The sequence below is a fragment of the Sapajus apella genome, unplaced genomic scaffold (assembly GCF_009761245.1).
Source record: "Sapajus apella isolate SASKATOON/1434 unplaced genomic scaffold, GSC_monkey_1.0 scaffold19, whole genome shotgun sequence".
NCBI lineage: Eukaryota > Metazoa > Chordata > Mammalia > Primates > Cebidae > Sapajus > Sapajus apella.
The window spans coordinates 18,714,544-18,741,026 of record NW_022436959.1 but is presented as its reverse complement, the minus strand read 5'-3'; the positions used below and the strand labels follow the sequence as shown (position 1 = coordinate 18,741,026).

Genomic DNA, 26,483 nt, shown 5'->3' with positions numbered 1-26,483 from the left:
TCTTTAGTAAATGTTCAGGAAAAGAACAACTTGATTACAATTTTTTTTTTCAAAAATCTTTAGGTTATTATCTCTCAGTATGAAGAATATGATTCTTAGTAATTATGAAAGCACCAAAGGATCTGGGTTCTAATCAGTCCCTGGATGGATTTTGTGCCTTTGAAAAATGAAAACAATACACAATGCTACATTCAGCAACATGTATGATTATCAGAAATGCATTGTTATTGCAATGTTTCTGAAGACCACTTACAACATATGAGCATTTTATTAAGTTCGGAAACAGTAATATAATACTTCGTTTGATAATATGTAGTAATATTTTTAAAAGGCAAGAGAGTGATGAACACAAAATTTAGCATGATGATTACCTTTAGGTGGGAAGGAGGGGGAAACATGATTTGATAGTTACTAAAGAAGAAGATATGTATATTCCTTCATTGTGAATACATATATATCTGCATATTGTATTTACTACAACATATTGGAACAACCAAGGAGTGTGCATTGGTGAAGAATGTAAATTAAAAGATTTTGCTTATGCTGTTTTAATCTGTTTTATATATCTAAAGCCATAACTTGCCACAAATCATCTGTTTAGGTGCTCTAGCTTTTCAGCTATTGTTGAACATATTCTCTCACTGCAAACCTTTTCTTTCACCGTCATTAAAAAAAAAAAAAAGAAAAGAAAAGCAAAACAAAACAGAAGGAAATGTGATTTAATGGAGTTTAAAAGGGTAGAGGTATTTCTTCAGGTCAGTGACAGGACATTCACCTCCAGATCTGGAAAGATGAGTTCAAAAGCAAGCAGTGACTTACCTCATAATGAATTAATTGTGTGCCTGAACTATGATCCAAAAGGCCAGGTGGGCAGACCTTTATGCACTGATGGGTAGCCTCTCTGTGGCCCAGAACAAAAAATGCAATCCTGATGGCTAACATGTGGTTTTCTGCTATATTGCATTTACAGAGATCTGTAGTGTAATTCATTCTTGATAGGCGAGGAGACAGCAGAATTTAGACTAAGACTGTCAGCAAATTAATATCCTAGCTTTGTAGCACTAAATGTTTCTACCCAAACTGGATAAAGGAGGAAAAAAAATGCTCAGCTATACTTGAGTAACCATCATTTAGAATTTAGGATGATTTTTACAGATGTCTCCAAAGATTAATAGTAGTACGGGATTTCATAGCAACAAATACTTTGGGTGTATGAATTATTTACATAACATATTGCCCTCTAAAAAAATGGTTGCATACTTTACCATTTACACAACAGGCTTATTCTACTATTTTTCCTTAAGCAACGCTAGTGAGTTTTTATATTTAAATGGTGTGTATTTGAATGAAGTCTTTATTTCATGGCCTGTAAGTAGAAAAGCATGTTACCGAATTCTTTCAGAGCCCATGTAAATGAATGGGATTTTATCCCATTGTGATGGTTCAGAAGTAGGAAAGTCAGGCTTTATCTAAAGATCTTGAGTCCTAGATGAAAACGAAATTTTCTGTCTTGTAATTCACATGTCCTGCCTAATTTAGATAAAGGGAAGACAGAAGTAGGAGGAGAATTTACTCATAAGTTGAGGTTCAGGAAATAGCACATTGTGGTGGAATGTATGGGTGTTCCATTCAGAAGACTAGGCATGAACCTGGCTCTAAAACCGGTACCTTGTCTTCAATGGTCAAGTTGCCAGACTTCTCCTGACCCTCAAATTCCTGATCTAGCAGAAGATAGTATCGTAATACCTACACCAGCAGCTTTGTTTTTAAGAAATCAGTGTTTGGAAGGCAGGTGGTAAATTGTGATGCTCAGAAAAAAGTTCATTTTTTGTTATTATTATCAACACTGACTCCTGGTAGGGAAAACTCATTAGCATGTTTGTCTTCAAGCCAGCAGCTCTCATGTGAGAGTGAGTCTCCATCTGCTTTGACCACTTCTGTTCCATTTCTTCTATTTCTTACATATGCTCAGTCCCAGAACTCAGATTGTTGGAGCTACTTGCTTTACTCATTTGTAAACTTGGTTGGGGAGCTGAAACCTCAGGAGTTTCTATTTCCAACTCCAGTCATAGATGTCTTTACCTATCTAGTTACTTTATTGTTAATACTGTGGGACTGTGGGTTCAAATATGTTTCCATGGATATCAACACTATTACTTTAGATTCAGAAGATTTATTTGATAGCTATTTTAACAGTAGCCAAGCTGCTGGTTTATTTCTAGTTGAACATTAGTGGCTGTCTCCACTATGCTATTTTTTAAATAATTTTTCCAGCAGATACAAATGCTTTAAAAAAATGATTCTAATATTCTAAAATCATCTGTAATGTCACTTGTTTTGCCCCAATCTCACATGACTCATCTGCCTGTTGTTTCATAATAGTTGTTGTGACATTTGCTGTAAATGTTATGCTCCCTTCTGAGTGGGTGTAGAGCCGCGGTTTTAGATAGCAGCAAATAAAACATGTTCCCCACCCCCTACCTCAGGAAAAGGAGGTTGCTATGACAAAATAATCATTTACTAGGAATAACATGAGTCAATATTTTAAAGCAAGATCTTTAGCAAAACATCAGTGCCTTTCAAATGTTAAACTCTGTCAAATGATTTTTTCTTTTCCTTTTTTGTGTTTTTGGTCTCACAATATGTCTTACTATTTTATAGTAACACCTTCTTGGATGTCCAGTAAAATGAAAACTTAAGAGATTTCTACTGCCTCAAGAATTTTTTTAATTACATGGAGATTTTAATTTTCTATGAGCTAGCTGAAAGAGACTAGAAAATAAATACAATCTTGAAAAATCCTGAAAACTGTAGTAAAACATTAAATTATTAAGATTTTCTTTTTTAAAATGTGGCTATATTCTTTTTAGATAGCCTGGATTCAGGGACTTGGGACTCTGTAAAGCCAAAGCTGACTGACACTTTTAAGCATGTCTTCCTGTATCCCATTCTAGTAGACACACATGTTACCTGACAGAGCTCGGCAAAGGTACTTCAGTCTCAGTCTGAAGGCTCTGAAGTCCTGGGAAGGTGGGTGCAGGCCAGAGTTACAAGCCCGAGAGTGGGAGAGCTCAAGTATAAGACACTTAGACCAGACTTCATTTCACAAGTCCAGGCTGCTCCTCATCAAAATTGTGTGTGTGTATATACATACATATATATTTTTTTCTTTTTCTGATTCTCATGCATAATTTGGAACATAGAGTAAACTGAAAATTCTATATCCTTATATTCTGTGAGCGTCTTAAAATATGAGTGATTATTGGCTGGGCATTATGGCTCGCACCTATAATCCCAGTACTTTGGGAAGCTGAGGTGGTAGAATAACTTGAGGCCTGGAGTTTAAGACCAGCCTGGGCAACATAGAAAGACTGTCTCTATGGAGGGCGGTGGGGGGGGAACATTATTGGAAGCTTGAGCCCAAGAGTTGGTTATAGTGGGCCTTGATCGCACCACTGTAATCCAGCCTAGTGACAGAGCAAGTTTTTTGTTTTTAAAAAAAAAAAAAAAGGAAAATAGGTAATTATTTATATAACTAGTATAACTAGAATTCTGTCAAAGGCTATCGTTGACTTTTTTTGTCTTCTTAAGAGTAAGAAAAATGTTTATCTTCTTTTATTTCTTCCTCTCCTCTCTCTGTCCCTCCCTTCTCTCCTTCCTCCCTTTCTTTCTATCTCCTTTCCCCACTTTCATTTTCCTTGCTCCCATAGGCAGTCATTCTCTCCTGTGTTTTTGATTATATGCATTTTTATATTGTATGTATTTTTTGCTTTGCTTTCATGAGTTTTAATGGGATATAAATGGCCCAATGTTATCTGCGTCATTCAATTTTCTTGCATTTATCACTAAGCATGTGTTTTTAGATCCAGACACCATGTCTTTATGGATACAGAAATCTAATGGTATGCTTTTAATCACCATAAAAATCCATGGTGGGTGTTGCTGCATACTGATTCCTGAGGTAGATGTCCTGGTGTTCTTCAGTATATACCGTGGCCCATCATCCTACAGCTTAATGAAAGAATTTCTTGAAGTTAGAATTCCCGGCAAAGTGATCACTGGTCATGGTAAACAGTATAATTATTTTGCTTTAAAGTTCAACAGGATTACTGTACTAGTCTACTGTCCCACAAGCAATATGTGTGAGTTTTTACCATTCTAAATCCCTGTAACATTTGACTTTGTCCATTTTTCTAATTTTAGCCAGTGTCTGTTTTGGAACAGATTCTGAGTCTTTTAATTGAAATTAGTGCTTAATTTGAATTCCCACATAAATAGCTCTATTGAGAGACATAATGTTTGAGTCTACTGTTTTGTATTCATTTGAATTACAAATATTATATATGAGATCTCCTTCCCATTGATATAACAGGAGAGAAATTAAATAAGATGTAGAAGAGCCTTGGTAAAATGTGAGTGGGCCACTCCTACCCCAGTACCTGGCCCATTTCATATCTGTTGTCCTAACATAATGCTCCTTCTGGCGAAATGCCATTTATTCATCAAAGCCTGGTTTAAAATCGACCCTCTTTGCTTAGCCATTGAAGTATTTTAACCCTACTCTAATTAAAGTAATTATCACAAGTCAAAGAGTTAGTTGTCTACTTTTCTGTGCACCTAACTACCATGTGAATTAGTGTGTTATAGGACATCTTTATATACCTAGCATTCAACACCATTAATCTAACACAGAAAAGTTACTCATTAATTGTTTTGTGAAGGTTAAACAATACACATTCTTACATTTACTATTTTCATTTTATCTAACCACAATAAAAATTTTTGGTTCTGAAAAATTTTCAGATTAAAACCATCTTTCTTATGTTCTCAACTGTGAAGTATTGGCATCTTAGCATAGCTCTGCTTTAAGGACTGGGCCAGATTCAAAACTGCTTCCTGGAAGAATCCTGGCTTTGCCTGATAACACTTGTGAGCTCACTGCAGTGCTAAGGTGGGATGATCTTCCAGCCTTGCAAGAAGTCAGCATCTTTCATTGTCTCAGGGGAATGGTAGCCCTCAAAATTTGTTATTCTGACTTTCAAGTGTGTCTCTATTCAGCAGTGTAGACTGTGGCTCCAGGTCTTATTAAGAGATAAATGTGGAACAGATAGATGGCTCCTATCAAAAAGCATAGTTGAGGAAAGCTATATTTAAAGAAAATAATTTGAGGGAAATAGTTTTTCTATTCTCTGAAGTCATTCTAGACCTTTATAGTCTACAAAGATGCTGTGCCTGTTTCCTTATTTGTAATCTAAGGAGATAAGCTAAGCAAGGTCTGGGTCCCTGAAATTTCTAGGAGATGATATACTGATTAGAGTCTTTGGGAAGAACCAACTATGCCTAGCAGATTTGGGGGACACAGAACCTTCCTTGCTTCATTAAGAATTGTCTCCATAAAGTTTATTTGGGCAATAATAGAGTTACTCTTTAGCTACGTAGTGTCTAGTATATAAAGTTTCCTAAAAAAAAAAAAAAAAAAAAAAAAAGAGTTGTCTTCATGACTTGAAGATTTATAAAGTCACCGGGGCTTTTTTTCTCATGCCCAAGTCCCCTGACTCCCAGTTGCACTGCTTTATTTCTCCCTTGAGCCTCAGAGCCTGTGTTTGCTTCCTCTTCGCCAAAGCGGCCACCATTCCCTCTACTTTTCTGTGGTTCCCCTGTCCTCCCGCAGTGGCTGCAGAGTTGTACTCCCTGTAGCAGCAACTGTCAACAAATCTCATAGCCTTGGTCAGTTTAAAGGTTTTGTTACTGGTCCCACACAGAAGCAGAATTGGGGAAATGACTCAGTTTCCTCATCAACAGCATGAGCGTAATGGTAGCTTGAGAGTCCCTGTGAAGAATAGGTTAATCTCCAACAACTCCTGGCCCAGGGCTTGGCACAAGGTAGGTGCTGAATATCAGTACACTGCTGGAGGAAATGGAGCCACTCAACTTTTACAGGAAACTGCAGGGATCTGCAATCCCAGAGTAAGACTGTCCCCAAGTATCTTCGCTTTAGTCAAAGCCAGTGTGAGCAGCCAGTGTGCTGCTGCTTCCCATATGTCTGAAAAGATATCTATTTCTCATTTTAGTTTAAGTCTGCTTCCTGTGATGAGGTGGGGGGATATCACAGAAATTATCTCTGGGAAACAAGGAAAACTCTTTTGTGAGGTCCATGGTATTTTTTCTGCCATTCTCCCAGTCCATGTCAAATCCCCTAGTCCATATCTCAGTGCTGTGAGCAGATACAACCTTGAATGAATATTATACACTATTTAAAGTGCTTATTTTTCCACAGTTTTCTTTTCAATGAATACAGATAAGTGAATAAAATATCCTTTTATTTCAAATTACGATTTACTGCCAGTAAGCTAGTTAAAATATTTTTACTTCCTTTTATGTTCCTTTTGTTCTTGTTTAGGTATGTTTTCTATACTTAAAATTTTCGTGAAAAGCTTCTTATTTGTATGAGCAAAACAGTAGCTTCTCTTTTTGTTTATAGTAAGTATGCAACTTTGTTTGATAGCTCACAATATAAAACTGCAACCCCACACATTGTAATTTTAAAATCTTTCCCAACAATCTTCATGCTATGTCACTTAGACAACTAATTTTTTAAAGGGTTGCATATAAAGTCAATGTAATGTTATTGCTTTCAACATACCTCTTGATTTTCATGCACAGATATCTGACATGCTCCTTTAAAAAGTAACAAAATCTGAACTAGCTTTGAGTTCCAAGTTGCAATGAGAAAACTCCACATTTAACCCTCTGCTCTTACTTTGTTAAGACTAGGACTCATCTCCAAACAAACGGATGATTGAGATGATGTTTTAGAATAACATCCTGTGTTTTGGTGATGCATCACTCTTCAGTGACATTCTGAGGTTGCATTGTATTAGCACATGATATTTTCCCCAGTTAATTGATATCCCAGGTTTGTCCAGGGGAAAATCTACAGCTCCCCCAAACATGCTTGACAAGTTATTATATTTACTTTAGTCAAAGCCCGTGTGTGCAATATCCCTCTTGGAGGTGGTCTATTATTGGAGTCCCATATGCTTTTTGTTTGGGAAGAAAGCAGTCACTGTGTCATACTGTTACATGGAGTATTCTTTTTCAGGGATGTTGTTCCCTTGGGGACCATATCAGGCCAGAGTTCCTTAGTCTAATAAGACCTTTGTAACTCTTATTGTATAAAAGTTCTGGGAGGGAAGCAAGAGTTAAACAGAAAATGTAATTCAACCAACCATATTAGGCCACATGTGGGAAAACATGACTCTTAGTAATGGATTAAAAGAAGGTATTTGTTGTAAAAAGCACAGCGATGCCAAAATGTTCAGAATATTTAAGTGTAAATGAAGGCTATTGGTGGCATAAGACTCATAACATTTTAATATTTAACATTAGCTTCTGAATATGAATGATCTAAAAATATGCCACACACAATTGTCTGTTCATAAATGTTTATAGTAAAAAAGATGTGATTACTATGGAAACCCTATATGTGATATTTAATCTAAGATTTTTCTTGTGTCAGTTTCCCCATCAATAAAATGACATTAAATGAAGAATTAGATGAAGATAATGACTATAGTGGCATTATATACATTTTTTCCACTCAGTAATACAAAAGAAGTAGACACACTAATCAGAATTATCCAATTTTATCATTGTACTTTATCAACAGTTGACAAATATGCTGATCGTATTTCATATAGCTGGAATTTTATAAATGAATTTGCAAAAAATGTACATAGATGCCCTTTATTCAGATTTATAACTATGTTTGAGGAAGAAATCTTTTATTTAAATTTTACATTGTAACTTTTGGATACAGAAGTCATAAAATAAATACTTAAAATCATTATTCAATTATGATAAGACCCATTTTCTGAAATGCGAACATTTTACAGTAAAATTTTTGATACTGTGATATTTTGAGATTATCCTTTTTTTTTTTTTTTAACAGCAAATGGTTTCACAGCAACGCATTTTAATTCATGAAGATTCCATGAACCTGCTCAGTCTTTATACCTCTCCTTCTTTGCCCAACATTACCTTGGGGCTTCCTGCAGTGCCATCCCAGCTCAATGTAAGTCATTGCACAGCATCAGCCTAAAGAGAACCAAGCAATATCGGGAACTCTCTTTCATTTTTCTATATGTTTATACTTTAAAAAAACCTGGTAGAGCCAGCATCTCCTTCATTGTTTGCTATTTGCTCTGTTGTTCAAAGACATTCCATTTAATTTCAAACCAGAATTATCCTTGTTCACATAATCATTTGTAAAAATAACATTTGTATGGTTTGTAGCTTTAAAGAAAAGCACTCTCTAGATATATTATTTTAATAACTCCACACAGCCGTCCTGTGAAACAGAGACTACAGCCCACGTTTTTACAGAAGGAGAAGCTGAGACTTGGAGAGTTTTAAAGCACAAGATCACAGAGCCAGTTAGTGGCAGACCTGGAACACAAGCCAGGGTAGTGCTGAGAGGTACAGCTTCGAAAGCACAGCAGCATATGTTTAGAGAATTTATTTTGTGAATGACTTTATTTTGGGAATCTAAGTTACTGACTCTCTGGTACTGAATAATATGTATCTGGAAAAACTCTCTAAGAAAAGTATTAAACTATTCCCATTAGATTCTAAGTGAATCTATTAGTTTAAAATTACTGACAACTGAAATAGGCTCTTTTGGAAAGAAAGCAGTCACTGTATATACTGTTAAATGGAGGTCTAGCAGTGATTCTTTGTCCTGGCCACTTTGCCTTAAAATTTCCTAGTATTCAGCAGAGAAAATGGAATACTAGAGATCTCTTTGCCAAAGCAGTGCTAAACTTGAAATTTTATTGTCATACTAGCAGAAGATAGCAATAATTATATTATTCATATTCACTAAACAGTATCAGCTTTAGTTGTAAAAAAATATGTGGGCCTTATCCAGAATAATTCATCTCTAAAATGTTAGTTAATTAAATTGTATGTACACAGGGGTCATATGATACATTAAGTTTAAAGAAAAATTTATGCTAACCCTCATCACTAATTTTGCCAGCCTTTACCTTCAAGTCTTCCACTGAGTCAAATGTGTCAAATTCACATGTATGTTCAATACATAATTTCAATACATATTTTAAAATCAACCTAAGAGATATCTTATAATATCTGATATTTTCAATAGACTATAATGTCATTTTCTGTGGTACTGTGTTCTTATACCAATAAGGATAAAACAAAATTTGGATGTTGTCTTGTATCTGGGGATTGTACAAGAAAGCATTGAAAATACTGAATTCAGCTATGCTCTTAAAATTCTACATGAAACAATTGTAAATGAAATGAAAAACAAAAAAAAGGGAATTAGGAATGAAACTAAAAATAAACATTCATGGATAATATTTCACAGTTATCACTAATTAAAAATTATTTTCCTTCCATTTCTATTTCCTGTCTCTTCTAATGATAAGTAAATACCAACTCAAAAACTTCTTATGACACATGAATAGGCATTTTATTTTTACTTATTTTTGTATGTTCTAAGCCACTCCTCTCAATAACTCACACATGAACCACTTTTAATGTGGTCAGGGAAAATTTTTTTCCCAAAGGACCAAGTACAGTACTAAAGCCAGACCATTTAATATTTCAAAGGTAATACAATTTGGTACCATTGGATGGATAAACCAATGTGGTTTGGATTAAAGTTTCATTTTTCCTTGCTTCCATTTTGGTGTGGATGAGGCCATCACAATTAATTTTTCAACTTTAGCATTGCTTTGCCAAAGGGATCTCTAGTATTCCACTTCTCCACTGAATACTGGGAAATTTTAAGGAAAAGTGGCCAGGACAAGGAATCACCTCTAGATTAAACATTGCATTGACTTGCTCTGTGACTCAGACAAACCACTTACCTCTTTGTCCTTCAATTTCTCCATTGCTGAAAATTACTTTGCCTCCCTGGTGCACAGCAATTTTGAAAGATGAAACATGAGTTTTGAAAAGAAACATGCCACATAATTTTGAGGTATTAGAGTCCTGGTTTTATAATAGCAAAATGACCACCATTCATTAAATTCTTTGAATAGGATAATTCATTATTGCGATTGATGGTATAATTGTTATTGCCTTATTACTGTGTTATTATACATTTCAAGTACTTAATAGCATTTTTATTTGATATCTTATTTCACTTGTAGCTTATTATACAAAATATCTGGAGTGTCATTTTCAATATTTAGAGATTTGGCAATCTGTTATGAATTAATATAAAATGTTTAAATCAAATTTCTGCATATCTTTACCTCCTTTCATTGAGGTATTTTAAGAATTTAATTTAAAAAATTAAACATTGGATACTTATAGCTCTGTGAAATTATTAGAAAACATGTAGAGAAAGGGTGATTTGTTTCTTTCCCTTGCAACTCCAAAATTACAGTACATCTTATCTCCAGCTCCTTAATCCCCATGATACAGTCTGAATAAATTTTACCTCTCCAGGATGCCTTTAACTTAAACAGTGTATATTAAAATACTTTAGAAATGTACCTTCCACTTAATAAGCAGTTTTTTAAATTGACATAAAATGTACATATATTTGTGGTTTACAACATGATGATTTGATAAATGTACATATTGTGGAGTGACTTAAGCTGATTAACATATGCATTGTCTTACATACTTATTTTTTATGGTGAGAACATTCAATCTATTCTCTGAGAAATTTTCACATGTACAATATATTGTTATTTGTAGTCATCATCATGTACAATATATCTGTTGAATTTATTCTTTCCATCTAAAATTTTGTGTGTAGCATCACTTTTGATTTTAATTAAAATAAACTTTTTATATTCAATACAATGACAATATTAAATTGTCTTCGGTGTTCCAACCCTATTTTTATTCCTTCTTTTTTGAATTGAGTTAGTTTAAAAGGTCCATTTTCCCTGCTCAGCTATTGGGTAAGATGGAGTTTTTGTTCTGGGAAGCTACAGCATAGGAAACTTGTCTAAGATTTAGAGACCCAGTGACCCACATGGATGAAAGAGTATTTAACATCTTTGTTATTTCTCAACACAGGCTTCGAATTCACTCAAAGAAAAGCAGAAGTGTGACACGCAGACGCTTAGGCAAGGTGTTGCTCTGCCTGGGCAGTATGGGGGCAGCATCCCGGCATCTTCCAGCCACCCTCACGTCACTTTAGAGGGAAAGCCACCCAACAGCAGCCACCAGGCTCTCCTGCAGCATTTATTATTGAAAGAACAAATGCGACAGCAAAAGCTTCTTGTGGCTGGTAATTCATTATGGCACCATTTGCAGGTCATTTTAGGGTTTTATTTTATTAGTCATTCAGGATAATGTCTCTTTTACTTAACACCCTGATAGGGATCCACAGTCTTATCCAAAGTCTCCATGATACCTGGTACTGTGGGAAAGGCTATCATCTTTATTTATTCCTTTAGATCTAGTTGGGGTAGGAGGACGCATCTTATTTAACCATTATTCATAGCAGACTAGATTATGGTGAGTCATACAGTCAGATGTGCACCTGTCCAGTGCCTTGACATTTCTGTCTTCCCACACTTGTCCTATTCTTCTAATGTTTGCCTGGTAGCATCACTAATTCACTAATTTTCTTATGGTTTATACTATGTATCTATTTTCTTTGGCTTCTTATCTTTTCTTAGAATTGTGTGTGTGTTGTGTGTGTATACACACACATATGCATATATATATGGTTTTTTTCAGGTGGAGTTCCCTTACATCCTCAGTCTCCCTTGGCAACTAAAGAGAGAATTTCACCTGGCATTAGAGGTACACACAAATTGCCCCGTCATAGACCTCTGAACCGAACCCAGTCTGCACCTTTGCCTCAGAGTACGTTGGCTCAGCTTGTCATTCAACAGCAACACCAGCAATTCTTGGAGAAGCAGAAGCAATACCAGCAGCAGATCCACATGAACAAAGTAAGCCTCCAAGCCCAGTCAAAATGTACTAGCCACCAGTTTGGATATTGGGGATCTCTTTAGTGATATGGGTATATAAAAGGAATGCTGATGGGAATCACAGCAAAAAGGATGTGATCATCCTAAGCCTGCTTTGTGGGTTCAAGGACACCATCACAATGTCAGTGTTTTAACCACCATTATGTTCATGAGACATGTGTAGCAAAATTGATGTGATAGATTAGTAAGATCTTTAAGATCAGGTATCTCTTTTGGTATACATATATATATATATATGTATATGTGGAGCCTCATTTTTTATTGTTGCAGAAAATGTTTGGGGCAGACTTGAATGTAGTGTGTTGACATGTCAAAAAGTTTTTACAGGTGATGGCAGATAGGCCAAGGTTAGCCAGTAAGGCACTTCTCAGCAACTTGTATGCATCTATGTTACATTTATTTTTGCATATGCCCCACTTCATTCCAATAAGCCTTTGGAGTAGTTTCTCAGAAACTGGTGATCATTTCTTCCTGGAAACCCCAATGTTGCTAAAATGGACAGATACTACATCCTTAGGAGCTCTCCTGCTGAGGCAACCATAAAGAAACAGTGATTGCAGTGCAATATCAGACAGGCCAGTAAAGCATTTTCTATGAATTCATAAGCAAAGTGATATTAAAGAACCTGGTCTGGGACAGTTTCTCCACTATTATTTGCTGTGGTAGGCTTAAAAAAGCACCATCTTCTCATTTCTGGAAAATTGCTGGAAAATATTAAGGTCCTGAGTATTAAGATTCTATTCCCTTGTCTTTGTGCTATATCATCTACAAGTATGTTCCACAGGCATGAGAGGCATTATATCGCAAACTCATACTTTGTTTACTGATAAATGCATAGCTAAAACCTGGCTTAGTAATAACTTTGTTGTACTATGATGTAGGAAACAAACAAAACAAAGTAAACTCTCATGGGCAGATGCCTAATATCTTTCTAATGGCAGTAGGGGAAAAGGGTATTTACCATGTGCTGGTTTTATTACAAGTGTTGCTGGATTTTTTCTCTTCTTTAAGCCTCCATCATAACAAGGGCAGAGACATGAAGGCAGCATGGGTTGAACACCATGCTTCTGAACAGAAGTTCTTCCAGCCTAGTCCTTTGCCGCTCTCAAAGTAGCAAAAGTATGTGTGGAATTGGGGTGCTGGTGATAGGGTGGTGGCTGGCGGCGGACACTCTCTCTCTAATGCTGTACTATACATTGCAGACTCTTTCTGTGTTATTAGATAATGCCTATTTTATTGCTGTAGCACTTTGCTAAATTTATTAAATTATTTCGTATCAAATTATTTTATATCAAATCAGTGTCATCAGCAGAGAGCGAATTTCCTTCTCTGACTAATGGCAAAATAGTTATTGCCTTGTATGTGACTCTGCATATGTTTTCCATATTATGATAGAGTTGGGTTTCTTTTTTTGTGGTCTTTCAGCACAACTTAAAATTATTAAGTATACTTGAAAAATTGTCCAGTGTTTAGTGCAAGAAATGTAGGTGGGAGGGAAGATTAGAGATCTTATTTTTTGCCTTACATTGTTTTGATCTAGAATTAGGTTTGTTTATAAAACTAGTATTAGATAGTAGATAGACTTTTCTGCTACACTTGATTCTATTTTTTAGAAACACGTGAATGTATATATTCTACTATGGTTAAAGTAGGTAAATTGTTCCCTTTGAAATTGTGATCTGCAAATGGTTTCTATGAATACCTTTAAGAATATTTTGGAATACGTTTTTTTTTTTTAATTAACTAATTGCCACTGTTTCAGATTCAGATGGTATGCTAATATCAGAATCTTTCCTTTTCAATATCAAACTCGAGATTTTGACAGGCAGATGCTAACCTCAGTCACACTGGATAAAACTCAGATGAAAAGCAGGCATTTGCATCTTAGCAATGAGAAAAGCAAATCTTATCAGAGACCTTTTCCCATGTGGAGCTGATTCCTATGAATCTGTTAAGAATTCTTCCCAAAATGAGAAACAAACCTATACGTTTAGGTACATGTTTGTACAGTGGTTTGATTATTAAATCTTGTCTTAATTAGGTAAAATGAAGACCAGAAAACTTCAAAGTCCAAAGCTGATCTTTATATGTTAACCCCTCTCAGCTTGGGTGTTTAGATGACTCAAGCAGGTCGCCAGTTGGCTTTTCTCCAAGTATGTATTCCATATGTTTAATCAAGTTGGCATATGCACATTGGGTATTCTCTAGATTTCGAAAATATTTTACCTGCCCTCTGTTGTCTAAGGGGACAGAGAGGAAGCTTATTAAAGAAAATACCAAACCCATGTCCTATTTGAAGTATTCACAATAGAACCCTCAAGAAGTGAATGAATGGCTAATGTTCACCTGCCTCCATGAGGTGACAAGGATATTTATTTCACATTGGGTCAGATTCATAACTTAGATGCCCAAAGCTAACATGTTTCTGTATAATATATTGCTACATATTTGATTAATCATTTAGAATGCCCATTAGTAAGAAATCATCACAGAAACTTTTTCATTTTTCCCCATTTCTGTGGAAGAACCTTTATGTAATCCATTCAAACAAGTGATGGTCCTTACTCTTGAGATACTTATAGCAGGAAATAAAGGCACACATGAAGATGTAGATGTACAAATGACATATTTAAGTATGTCTTCTACTTTTATTTCCTTTTTATGGTTCTTTTTTGAGGAATTTAGAGAAACAAATGAAGTGGGAACCTGTATCAGATTAAATATGATGGGCTTCCTGGTATAAAATTTGTAGTAATATGTTTGAATTGCTAATAATCTTCAAAAGAATTAGAAGCAAAGCTGTAGTTTTAGGGGCACAGTTGATGCAGTGATTAACTTATTAACTTTGAAAGAGTTTTTCATATCTTGTATTATTTTAGTGTGTTTATAAAATATTCATGTTCAATATAACTATACAGTGTAACTGTTTTTATACAAAATAATTTATCTACCTGTTGCATTATACTTTAATGTCATATTTGGGATATTTGTAGGATATTGTATGTTCTAAGATTATTTGCCTCATATAGTTATGGTGTAAGTGCTCAAAGGCTTAGCAGAAACATCCCTGGAAACAAACAAACAAACAAAAAACAGTAAATAATGGGGAAGTCAGAAAGGAGAGTGCTAGGCTGGAGAGGAAACCCGGTCAAAATGATTTATTTCTGCTCATGAGTTTGAATGTTCTATTTTTCATGAAAGTGTTTTAAGAAGTTTAATTATAACAAAATCAGGGCTTACAACATATGTTGTTTTATTTTCTGAGATTTTAAAAATCAGAAATGCATTAAAGAATTTCTGTTGCTCATATACGGGGTGTTAATGTTTTTGTGCAATGATGTCATTGCACATTCATTTATGTCATTTTTCCCCAATACCGTAGAAGAACCTTTTAAAAAAATCAAGTTTCTTTGTACGAGCATCAAGAGAAGACTGCTGCTTTTGCCAGTACACCTTGTTTTTCTCATTGGAGAAAAAAAGTTTCTAAGGTAGAACTTCCCTCAAATACAAAATAGCAAACAAAAAGTAATAAGGTTTTGGCAGTTTTCTCCTGAGCCCGTTTCAAGTTTAAATATTACCACAGGATTTTTTTGTGTGTGTGGTAAAATAAAACTGTGATTGATTAAAACAGAATACATAAAAATTGTTTAGACATATTGATGATTTTTCAGAAGTATTCTAACACTGCCTAGAAAATAAAAGGGCAAATCTCTAGTCACTTCAATGTTTGAAGGATATACAGAAATTTTTCAAAATCTCTTTGGGCATTTTTGTTGTAAGGTAATTTGACGTAGATCTCTGCCATGCCCCATCCCTATGACAATATTATTCTTTATTTATCTGTTATAATATTAATAGAATAGCACCGATTCATGCCTAACAGTTTCTGTTTTAACTAGAATATTAATACCTTTATTAATGTCTATGTTTTTCATATTCATTCCATTAAATCCACAAGAACAGAAATTTTAAGAAAATTCGTACTTTGTTTAGCACTCACTTTAATGAATTATTAATCTATATATGGATGCATTAAACAAATCATTGAATGTTTGGACAGACACAGTTTTAAGACTAACAAAACAACCTTCAGTGTCCTCATGGAGCTTATAGTATGGGGCGGAGGGAGTGAATTATTCAAACAAACAGTAATACAGTGTGTTAAGTATTAAGAAACAAGACACGAGGAAGAAAACTGTTGACTTTAAGAAAATAAAACTGAGTTTAGTTACTTCTCTGAGTTATCTTATTCTTATTATATCTCACTCCCTTTATTTTTCTTTCTTGCTTGCCTTTTCTCTTTCTTATATGCTCTGTGATAAATATCTTTTGCATTCCTGTGACTGGCTATCAGCCAACACTTTTTTAAAAACTCACATAAATCATGAGATGATATCTTATATATGCCAAGGTTCAGTCTAGATATAAGTATTTATTTTATATTTATTACTGTGATACTTAGGCATTTTTACATGAGTGGTATTTTATCATAATAAAAATATATCTAAGACAAGACCAGTAAATGTGAGGTCAAGCAGATGTCCTGTGTTGGCCTTATTAAAACAGGTAGATGCTGTGTTCTGACAAGCAAGGCATGAGTATAATTAGGCTCAAATGCCGGATCTGAACAAATGGGGAGCTTTCATTAGTTTTTGGAAAAAAATTTGACTGTTTGAGTAGTATCTGTTTTATTCCTTTTCTGACATAATTTGCTAACATGAATGTTATATATTCTCTGAAATCCTTATGATTTATACCCATTCCCTGTCCCCAACTGTCCATCCACAGCAACCTTAGAGAGTATATTCTTTCATGCCTGTGGTCACATACAAACATAGCATGTGTATGTGTGTGTGTGTGTTAATGTGTTTCTTGTAAAGTGTCCCTGAAGGCAGTTATAATGTAGAACTATTTTGCGCACTATTGAAAAATATATATATATTGAGAAGGAAATTAATTAGAAGAACAATTCTTTACAGGTGTATATATTCCAAAAAGCTTACATTTTTAAAGTTATATTTCATATTCTCAAAAAACAAACAGATTCTTTATATTAGCTGTATTCTAATGTAATTCTATCCATGGCTTACTTGTGAGCAAATTAAATGTATAATTAAAAGTATAATGAGACAAGGGCCATTTACCCACTTGTGACTTTTGATGTACCTGTCTCTTCTAGTGTACCTCCTCCTCCCCTTATTTTAGGCACTGTGCATCTTCTCAGCACCTTCTCCATTGATACCTTGAGAGTAGTGGTCATTTAAACACTATCGGCTCTCTCTTATATGGAAGACATACGATGAGATGAACTCCATACCAGCATTCTTATGTATATTATCCCTTCAGCCTTAACAACTCACTCTTTTTTAGTTCAAGGAAATTAAATTTACAGGGTTGAAGTAGGTTGAGCAAGGTGGTAGGGCTAGTGCAGAGCTGGAATCCTGACATAGGTTTTGTGACACGAAAGCCTGTCCTGAACCTTTTGTGCTTAAAATTTCAGTCCAGGAAACCAGCATTTCCTAATTTTATTCTTATCTAAAAGTAGGAGATTCACAATTAAAAGCAAGGCAAACAAACGAACATTAAAAAAAAAGGGGGGGGGTAATCTTATTTTTCTTTTGTACTGCTTTAGATTTGCCAGTATGAAGAAATCCCCTTTCCCAACCTTGCTTCCCAACTTTCCACACATTGCCCTCCTTCCATTTACTCACTTGGCAGTCTTTGTATGTGGACCTGATGGTGAGACTTTCAGATATCCTGTTGAATTATAAGGTTTCCCAAACGGTGCAGAGTGAATGCAATACAAAGCCAACTACAGCCAGGCCACACTTCATTCCTTTCTCACATGTTGTCACATTGCCATTGTTTTAGATTGGAGAAACATTTTCTCACAGAAGTTCTGGGCAAGCCTGAAGCTGGAAGTTACTGACTTCATCAGGTTCAACTGAAATGCAGATGTTGGCATCTCATCTATGGGTGGTTTGGAAAATGCCTTAAGTTTTGAAAAATGGATGAGTAGAAACTTGAACTGGGCTTTCATTTAGGAAAGTAGGCATTACTGTTGTCAGGTTTAATTTCTCTCCATCCATTTGACAGCTTGTTTCCATGCAGGGTCTTTTAATCACCAATTTAGGATTACATTTTGCCCTTTACATGGATAGTATGTCCAAAAACTTTAGCAAGCAATGAAAGGCAGTCTTAATTTTATAACAGTAAAAAGCTTCCTAGATTATTTATGTATCTATAGAGGTTTATAAAAGAAACTTTGACTTTACCCTTAAATCGATGTTATTTTGAGTTAACTGGTCCAATATAAATAGATTCTTTTAAATATGTAATGGTCTCCGCAAAAATCAACTTATACAATACCAGCTTATATCATCACAAGGAATTTATAAAGATGTATTTCACTAAATAATCACAAGTTGATGGTTTATAATATACAGAAAGTGGCTTTTTATTATTAGATGTGATGAAATCCTCTGTTTGGAAATGAAACTAAATGACCATTTCAGTGGATTAATGTGCAACATTCATAAACATTCGCAGTGCTGCTTTCATAACTTGGAGACCATGGGAAGGGACCTAGACCTTTCCTTTTCACTCTGCACTGTTAATCTAGTCAGAGACGCTTTTATTGAATGAGAAAAACAATAGTTTGACATAACTATGAGGTGAGAAAAGAGGGGGATGAAAAATATCTGGGGAATTAAACCACGTGAGTTGTTGGACTGATGTTGACTCTAGGCAGTTCAAAGGGAAAGGGAAGCTAAATAATCTGGTTGTTTCCTAACCTTGACAAGTAGTTTCATGTGACAGAATGAAAAAATTAAGTCTTGCTAAGGAATTTTTAATATAGTTAAGTGATTTGTAGACATGAAAACTGCCAGTGGGTAGCAGTTTTTTTTTTTTTTTTTTTTTTTACATATTTTGGTAGCTTGCAAGTTTCTGGTTTTAGTTCTTCTTTTCCTATATTTTTCAGTTGTTCTTCTAACTACTTATGAAATCAGGAAATATAGTAACCCTGAAATGTCATCTGGTCTAGAGTACTCCCCTTCCTGCAGGCAGAATTGCATCCAGAGCTATGATCTCTTAAACTAAATGTACTGCTACTCTCTTGCTATTAACCTAGTTGTATCAGCTAGCAATATAAACTACTACAATAGTCTCCAGTTATGGAATAATTGATGATGTTCCACAAAGACTTATCTATTAACAACCATTATACTTCATTCTGGAAATGAAAATAAAGAAGGCATGTTCTTTCCCCTAAGTCACTCAAAGACCTGTAAACAGATCATTATAATCAAATATGATTCTATAAAATGCATAGCTCATGTAATTGCAAATCTATAATGCTTTATAGATTTTTCAGGAGAAGTTTCTGCGGTCTTGCACAATTATTTGTTTTGCAAGATTGGTCAAGATATTTAACCTTTTTGTTTAATAATTCCATAATTGGCAGATTTTAGAGGTTTATATAGACGATTGTATGAGAGAACGTATCTGAAAGTGCTTTGTAAACATGGTAAGCACTACTGAAATCTTACACAATATTTATATTCTTCCAAATCTTGGCTGTTGTGAGCAGTGCTGTGACAAACATGGGAGTGCAGGTATCTCTTTGATACACTGATTTCTTTTCTTTTAGGTATATACCTAGCAGTAGGATTGCTGGATCATATGGTAGTTCTACTTTTAGGTTTTTGAGGAAGCTCTAGACTGTTCTCCATAGTGGCTGTACTAATTTACATTTCCACCAACAGCTTATGAGGGTTCCCCTTTCTCCACTTGCTCACCTGCATTCATTACTGTCCATATTTTGGATAAAAGCATTTTAAGCGGGGTGAGATGATGTCTCATTGTAATTTTGATTTTCATTTCTCTGATGGTTAATAATGTTCAACATTTTTTCATAAAGTGTTGGACATTCTTATGTCTTTTTTTTGAGAAATGGCCATTCAGATCTTTTGCCCATTTTAAAATCAGATTATTAGATTTTTTTCCCTATTGAGTTGTTTGAGTTCCACATATATCCTGGTTATTAATCCCTTGTCAGAGGGGTAATTCACAAATATTTTCTCCCATCCTGTGAGTTGTCTTCTCATTTTGCTGATTGTTTCCTTTGTTGATCACTGTGCTTAATTGGGCTTGCCCTGCTTTCCAGTTTACCGAAGTAAGGAATTGATCAATGGGGGGAAGGGAGATGTTTATGAGTTGGGAGAGAGTGATTCACTGGTTTTAGATTGTCTATTTTGAGACCCACTCCAAAACCATCAATGATCAGCAAAGAAAACAAGGATGTCTTTCCTCACTGTGCCTCTATTTTCTACTCTTAAGCAGAAAAGGAGGAAAACTTGAGCAGAAACTATAGTGTCAACTGAAGATCCTAAAAATTATCAGGGAAAAAAATCCTGTTACGTAATTTTTAAAGGACACGAAATGATGCAGTGCTATGAAAGAAAGGAAAACTGCTTATTTGTGTCCTAGTTAAGAATACTGCTCCTCCACCCCCAATCAAGAAATCTTATTTAAGAATTCCACACTCTTGCTGAAGATTGTATGTTTTGAAAATTCAGTCTATCCATTTCTACCTTTGCCTCCATAAATCCAGTCTTCCATAGCAGCCAAAATGATCATTTCTAAATGCAAACAAAATCATATTATGGTTAAAATACCCTAGTTGTTCCTTCTTGTTTGTAGGATAAAATCCAAACACGTTTACTGGCCTGCAAGGATGTCATGATCTGATTCTTGCCTCCTCCCCCTGCCTTCATCTCCTACTCCCTTCCCTCACTCTCTGAGCTCCAGCCACACTGGCCCCCTCTCGTATCTTTGGGGAATCTCATTTCACCTCCAGGAGTTGCAGCAGCCACTGTTTTGTATGGAAAGCTCAACCTCCAGGTCTTCTCATGGTTTGATGGTGTTTTGGGGGTCTGTCTAAGCTCATATCTCACCTCTTCAGAGGGGCTTTTATTGCCCATCCAATACTCACCTGCTTACCTTCCTCCATCATTCCCTATCACTTCATTTTTCAGTTGCTAATTTTCTGCCTCCCCTACTGTGTGCTTGGATCTTGCTTGATTGACCATTCTCTTCCCAAGGCCTGGCATGTAGTAAATGCTCAATAAAAAATTGTTGGAAGAGTGAAAAAATGAGTGGGCAATGTTCTCAAACTAGTTGGAACAAACCTTTGGTTTCCTTCCCAAAAGGGAATACTTACTGAAGTTACTGAAATATTGGGAAGTTTTGAGAGCCAAGGAGGAAAAAAAAATTAGTTGCAGGCATGGTTTGGGACAATCATTTAGAGTTAAAGGATGAATCAGTATTTATTAAAAATTCACTTGGTGCTTAGATTAATTCTGAAGCTTTATACTAGGGCTTAGAAATGGCATTTTTCCTTTTAGACTTCAATTTGTATGCATAATGAACCAATATTTAGAAAATCTTTCTTCTTGTTAATTTTGGTTCATCTGATTATTTCTCTAAAATGCACAGAAGCGAAATGACATGGAATATTATTTTGGCTTGAGGTTGGAGTTCTACTCCAAGTAGACCTCTCAATTTGAAAGCCCTCCAAGCTCTGCATGTTGTTTTTGAGAACAGTTGGTCCATACCTAATCTATTTGTGAATTGAGACTGAATTTTATCATTATTTTTAAATCTAGTTTCCTTGGAGCTTAAGGGAAAGGTTTTGTCTTCCCAAGGAAGAATATTACATGTATTTAAAAGAAAAAAACAAAAGGAAAACAACAACAATTTGTGCTATTGCCATTCCTCAAGGACAATCTGTCTTAAAATCTGAGGCAAAGTAAGCAAGTGATGAGTTTCATTGAAGGTCATTTTGCATAGTTTAATAATCATATTCAAACACTTGGATTTAATGGTATGTTGACAATGTCAGAAAATCAGATGTCTAAGGAACCGATTTACTCTTTATACGATCCTGTTCTTACGTTGATATTTTGTATCTAATGATATTTGTTGTGATGCAAAGGATTTCTGTGGGAAACATTAAAATTACAGAATTTAAGCATATTTTATTTAAAATTACTTATGCTTATAGTGACTTATAGACTTATATCAAATAATGTAACTCACATAGAAGTGAACTTGAAGTGCTAACGTGTGAAGATTAGTGATATAGTCTTTAAATACTATTTGATGAATTTTTCATTTGTGCCAGTAGAATATGTGATATTAAACATGAAATATTAGACACTGAAATTTTGGATTTGCTATAATTATGACCTGAGCAGGGATTGATAAGAATTGAAGTTTAGTTGTAATCCTTGAAGATGTTCAAAATTTGGATAAATTACCATGCTATCTGATGCACAGAACATCCATTTGAGTATATATAAGTGCATGGTGTGTGTTACAAACCCAGAATGGTTATAGATTGCTCATGGCATGCTTAGTGGTGGGCACAATTGTTGTACAGTAGCATGGAGAATAGAGAGACAGCCTGACAGATGAGTATGGGCACAGACAAAAAGCAAAGGAGAAGCTGTGCAGCTGCCCTCTTCTTCATCTCTGCTGGGTTCCCCACCAAAGTAACTCACCTGGTGTCAGACGAGTGGCACACAGTATGTTTTACAGATGAGGCCTCAGCAGAGATTCACACAGGGTTGCACATTTATCTGTCCCACAGATGTTTTGTCTTCTGTTTTCTAGCCAGCAAGGCAACAGCTCGACTTTGCTAGGGGATCACCTCCAGATGTTCAACCAAAGAGACACCCTGCCACCCCACTGAGAGTAAGCAGACATCTCCTTACTACATCTGAAGGCACTCAGTGGCAGTACAAATTAGAAAAGGGTTAGCCCATACCAGCTTTGCAGTGGTCATATTTGTAGTTGAGAAACACGTAGAAAACAACAAATTCCAAACTCTCTCTTTCCTAGTAAATAGTTGGAAATTTACAAATAGCACTAAGTAACTTTTTATTTTAAATATAGAAAATAATTCAAATCTGGCAGGCAAGAATTTCTCTTTGACTTTTGTTTGTAAATTTTCCTTGCTGAAGTTAATTGAAAATTTTTCCACTCTGACAAATTTGACTGTTCAAACAAAAAAAGCCTTAGATACCTAAAATAACAAGTGTAGATTAACTCCCTCTCTGCATTTATATTTTGCAACACTGGTTCCAGATGTCCAATTTGTCTTATTTTATTTTGTGAATCTTTACAAAGAGCATATTTTATTTTAGAGAAGATGAAAAGGGGGTAGTTACTGCTCCTGTAGACATTGATTTTGTTTTATAACTTAGGAGAAAAGTGTCAAAGCATTGTTACTAAGCATTAATAATTTTTCCAGAAACCTATGAAGCTCCAACTAGGTGTCATGTAAGGTATTAGGTACTGGGATATAAAATGATTAAAAACATAAAGCTCATGCCCTATGAGATTTATATCATAGTCGGAGAGAGAACTATATTGCAAACAAAGATAGCGATATGCTAGACAATAATAAGGACTCTAAAGAATGTATATGAGTGAGATAATAACAGAGGTAAAATATGATAAGAAGGAGCCAGTCAGTCATGTCAAGATTTGAGGGAGTAGAGAGAGCACAGCATAGACTCAGGCCTTGTGGGTGAGCAAACAGAGGCCAGGGTGGCTGGAGGATATGAAAAATAAAAGACAAGGTCCTAACCAAGATCAGATAAGTCAGTGGGACCAGGTTGTAGAAAGTCTGTGGACCACAGTAAGACGTTTGAAGTTTATTAATAGGAAGTCAGTGGGAGATTCTAAGCAAAGAGTTAATGTTACTAAAATTATACGTTAAAAAGAATTATTAGAGCTACTGTAAGAGATAGTACTGTTGAAGGCCAAGGGGGCCATCAGGGACACCAGAGTAGGGCCTTTGGGTAGTTTAGGGTGAAAATTATGGTATTTAGGAGCACAGTGATAGCAGTTTAAATGGAGAAACATGTCAGGATAAAGGCTTTATTTTTGGAGGTTGAATTGCCAGGGCTTGCTCACAAATTAAATGAAAAAGATGAGTGATATAGAAACAAGGATAAATCCCAAATATTTGGCTCATTACAGTTGGGTAAAGCTGTTTACTCAAATGAGAATGATTGGATGATCAATACATTTGGGTTAGATGGGAATAAAGTTATCTTTGAGGTATTTAATGTTATGATATCTATTAGATATTCTAGATTTAAGAAAGTTAAGTAAGCAGCTAACTATGCAAGTTTGGAGCTCAGGGGAGAGATTGAAATTCTTTATATTAATCCAGTTGTCATCAGAACATATAGCTGTATCAGAGCAAAATGTGGAGTAGAGCGGTTGGTATAAAAAGTTATAAGTTTCTACTCTTTTTTTAAAACTCACAAATTCATATTTTGCAATCTTAGAGATGGCTTGTCTTTTTTGGGCACATGATTCCTTCTTTAAAAAAATAAGCATTTTTAAGAATGTTTATTAGATGATTTTCAAGTTCAGCATTTTATATCTATGTGATTTCTACTCACAAGTTACTGTTTATGTCAAGAAACATTTCTTTTACCAACTATGAAGGAATTCTGCTCTCGGAAAAAGCGGAGGTTGCAGTGAGCCGACATCATGCCACTGCAGTCCAGCCTGGTGACAGAGCAAGAATCTGTCTCAAAAAAAAAAAAAAATGTACATATGATAGTTTCCATGAAAACTCAGGGTTATGTTAGTATTAGAGGTTTTCTCTAACTTGCTAATTATGGAAAGTTATATTCTAGTAAATTAACACTCAGTTTGTCTGGTCTTTGGCTGCAACAGTAATAACAGTCTCTTATTTTCAAAACTGCTATGATTTTTGTCTTATTTCCCTTTCCAAAATCCTTCCTCTTTGCTGCCACCTATTAATATCATATTTAAATGGCCCCTGGATTTGGCATCACTGCGGTCATTATTGACCTTAACAAGACATTTTGGTTAAATGGTGTGGAGGAAAGCCTAGTTGGCTGGATTCTAAAGAGAATGTGAATAGAGAAATGAAGACAGTGAAAAGTGATAACTCAAGGAGTTTGATTGTGAAGAGAGGTATGGAATGGTGTGGGTTGGGGAGGAGGTCAAGGAAAGTTTTATTTAAGATGGATGACATTGCTGAAAGTATACTGGTGAGGACATTTCAGGAGAGAGGGGATATGTGTGATGGAGGGCAGAGTGGATAATTGCAGGAGTGGAAGGGATCCAGGGTATAAGCCAAGGAGTTGACGGAGATAGGAGTATAGACATTTCATTCACTGTAACAGCAGGAGAGGGGGATGGGATTGCTTAATAAATGTACTGGTAGCAGGAGGCTGTTTCTTTTCTGATGCTTCCATTTTTTAAATGAGATGAGACGCAAAGGTGTCATCAGGGAGTGAGGAAAAGGGGGGAATGTTAGAGATTTGAAGGCAGGGGATGTAGTATGAAATAGTGAGAGTAAATTAACTAGAAAAGTGGAATAGGGTTGCCAGGCAGCACTGAGACCTCATTGGAGGGTGTAGTCATGAATTTGGAGAACACTCAGCATGATCATAATTTGTTTCTTTCCTAGCTCATTCAGCTGCTTGGGTTTAGCAGAAATTTAGTGTTGACCAAGGTTAGAAGTCTTATTTGTCCAGTGAAACCCATACTGAAAGGGGTAGGAGCACTGATGGTAATATAAATGAGTGGTTTTTAATGATGAAGTGTGGAACCTAGTCCATCAAGAAGGGAAGTTAGCAAATGAAGGGGACAATATGTAGCGAGAATGTGGCTTGGAAAACCCACTAGAATGAGGAATGTTTGTGATCAGAATATTCTGAGGATGAGCCAGTAGAAAGGAATGATGTTTGAAATTGAGATTTAGAGGAATGTAGTGTTACTGATAAAGATCAGAACTCACTAAGTAAGGTCATAATGTTGGGAAATGAGGTAGAGTGGAGGACAAGACCATTGGAGGTTAGGAGGCGAAGACACTGAGAGGCCATGATGTGGCCAGGGATAGGAAGGAGAAGAATCACAACAGAAGAGTCATTTTACTTGGTGGGTGATATTTGTGCCTTCCTCTTAGTTACTATTTCCTGTAATGTCAGACATCCAGAAGCTAGCTAGGGTTCAAAGTCATGTCCCCTCATTCCCACCTCACTTTCCCCAGTAAGCAGGGACTTCTGACATGGCATTTCCTGGACACTGGCTCTCTGGCTTACCTTTGATCCAGCACTCAGTTCCTATTCCATGACCACACATCCCATATAGTTCTTCTGCCATGCTCAAGAGGCACTTACTGGCAGATCTTTTGAACACCTCTCTAGGTACCTACTTGACCCCTTAGTATCATTGGTCCACCAGCTGTACTGAGCAATTTCCCATTAACTTTTCAGCTATGATATGTCAGTGAGAGGGAGAGTTTCTACAGCTCAGTGAGCATTTGTCCAGTCCTCTTACAGATAGTTTCTCTCATGGGCGCCTGCAGCCTCCTTCACCTGGCTAATATCTTTTCTCACATAAATCCCTTTTCCCCACAAGCTCCCTTCACCTGCT

At 35.7% G+C, this 26,483-nt stretch overlaps 1 protein-coding gene across 27 annotated transcripts in view; it reads left to right on the top strand.

Moving 5' to 3' along the window:
- HDAC9 (histone deacetylase 9) overlaps positions 1-26,483 on the top strand; it is an 898,499-nt gene that overhangs the window by 538,131 nt on the left and 333,885 nt on the right. For 22 of the 27 annotated variants that reach the window (XM_032286709.1, XM_032286690.1, XM_032286700.1 and 19 more), the window contains 3 exons: positions 7,952-8,074; positions 11,065-11,278; positions 11,734-11,951. In XM_032286709.1, the coding sequence (XP_032142600.1) occupies positions 7,952-8,074; positions 11,065-11,278; positions 11,734-11,951 (555 nt within the window). Of the gene's footprint in view, positions 1-7,951; positions 8,075-11,064; positions 11,279-11,733; positions 11,952-22,667; positions 22,749-26,483 lie in introns of all 27 variants that reach the window. The other 5 variants (XM_032286684.1, XM_032286683.1, XM_032286688.1 and 2 more) reach the window with 1 other exon arrangement.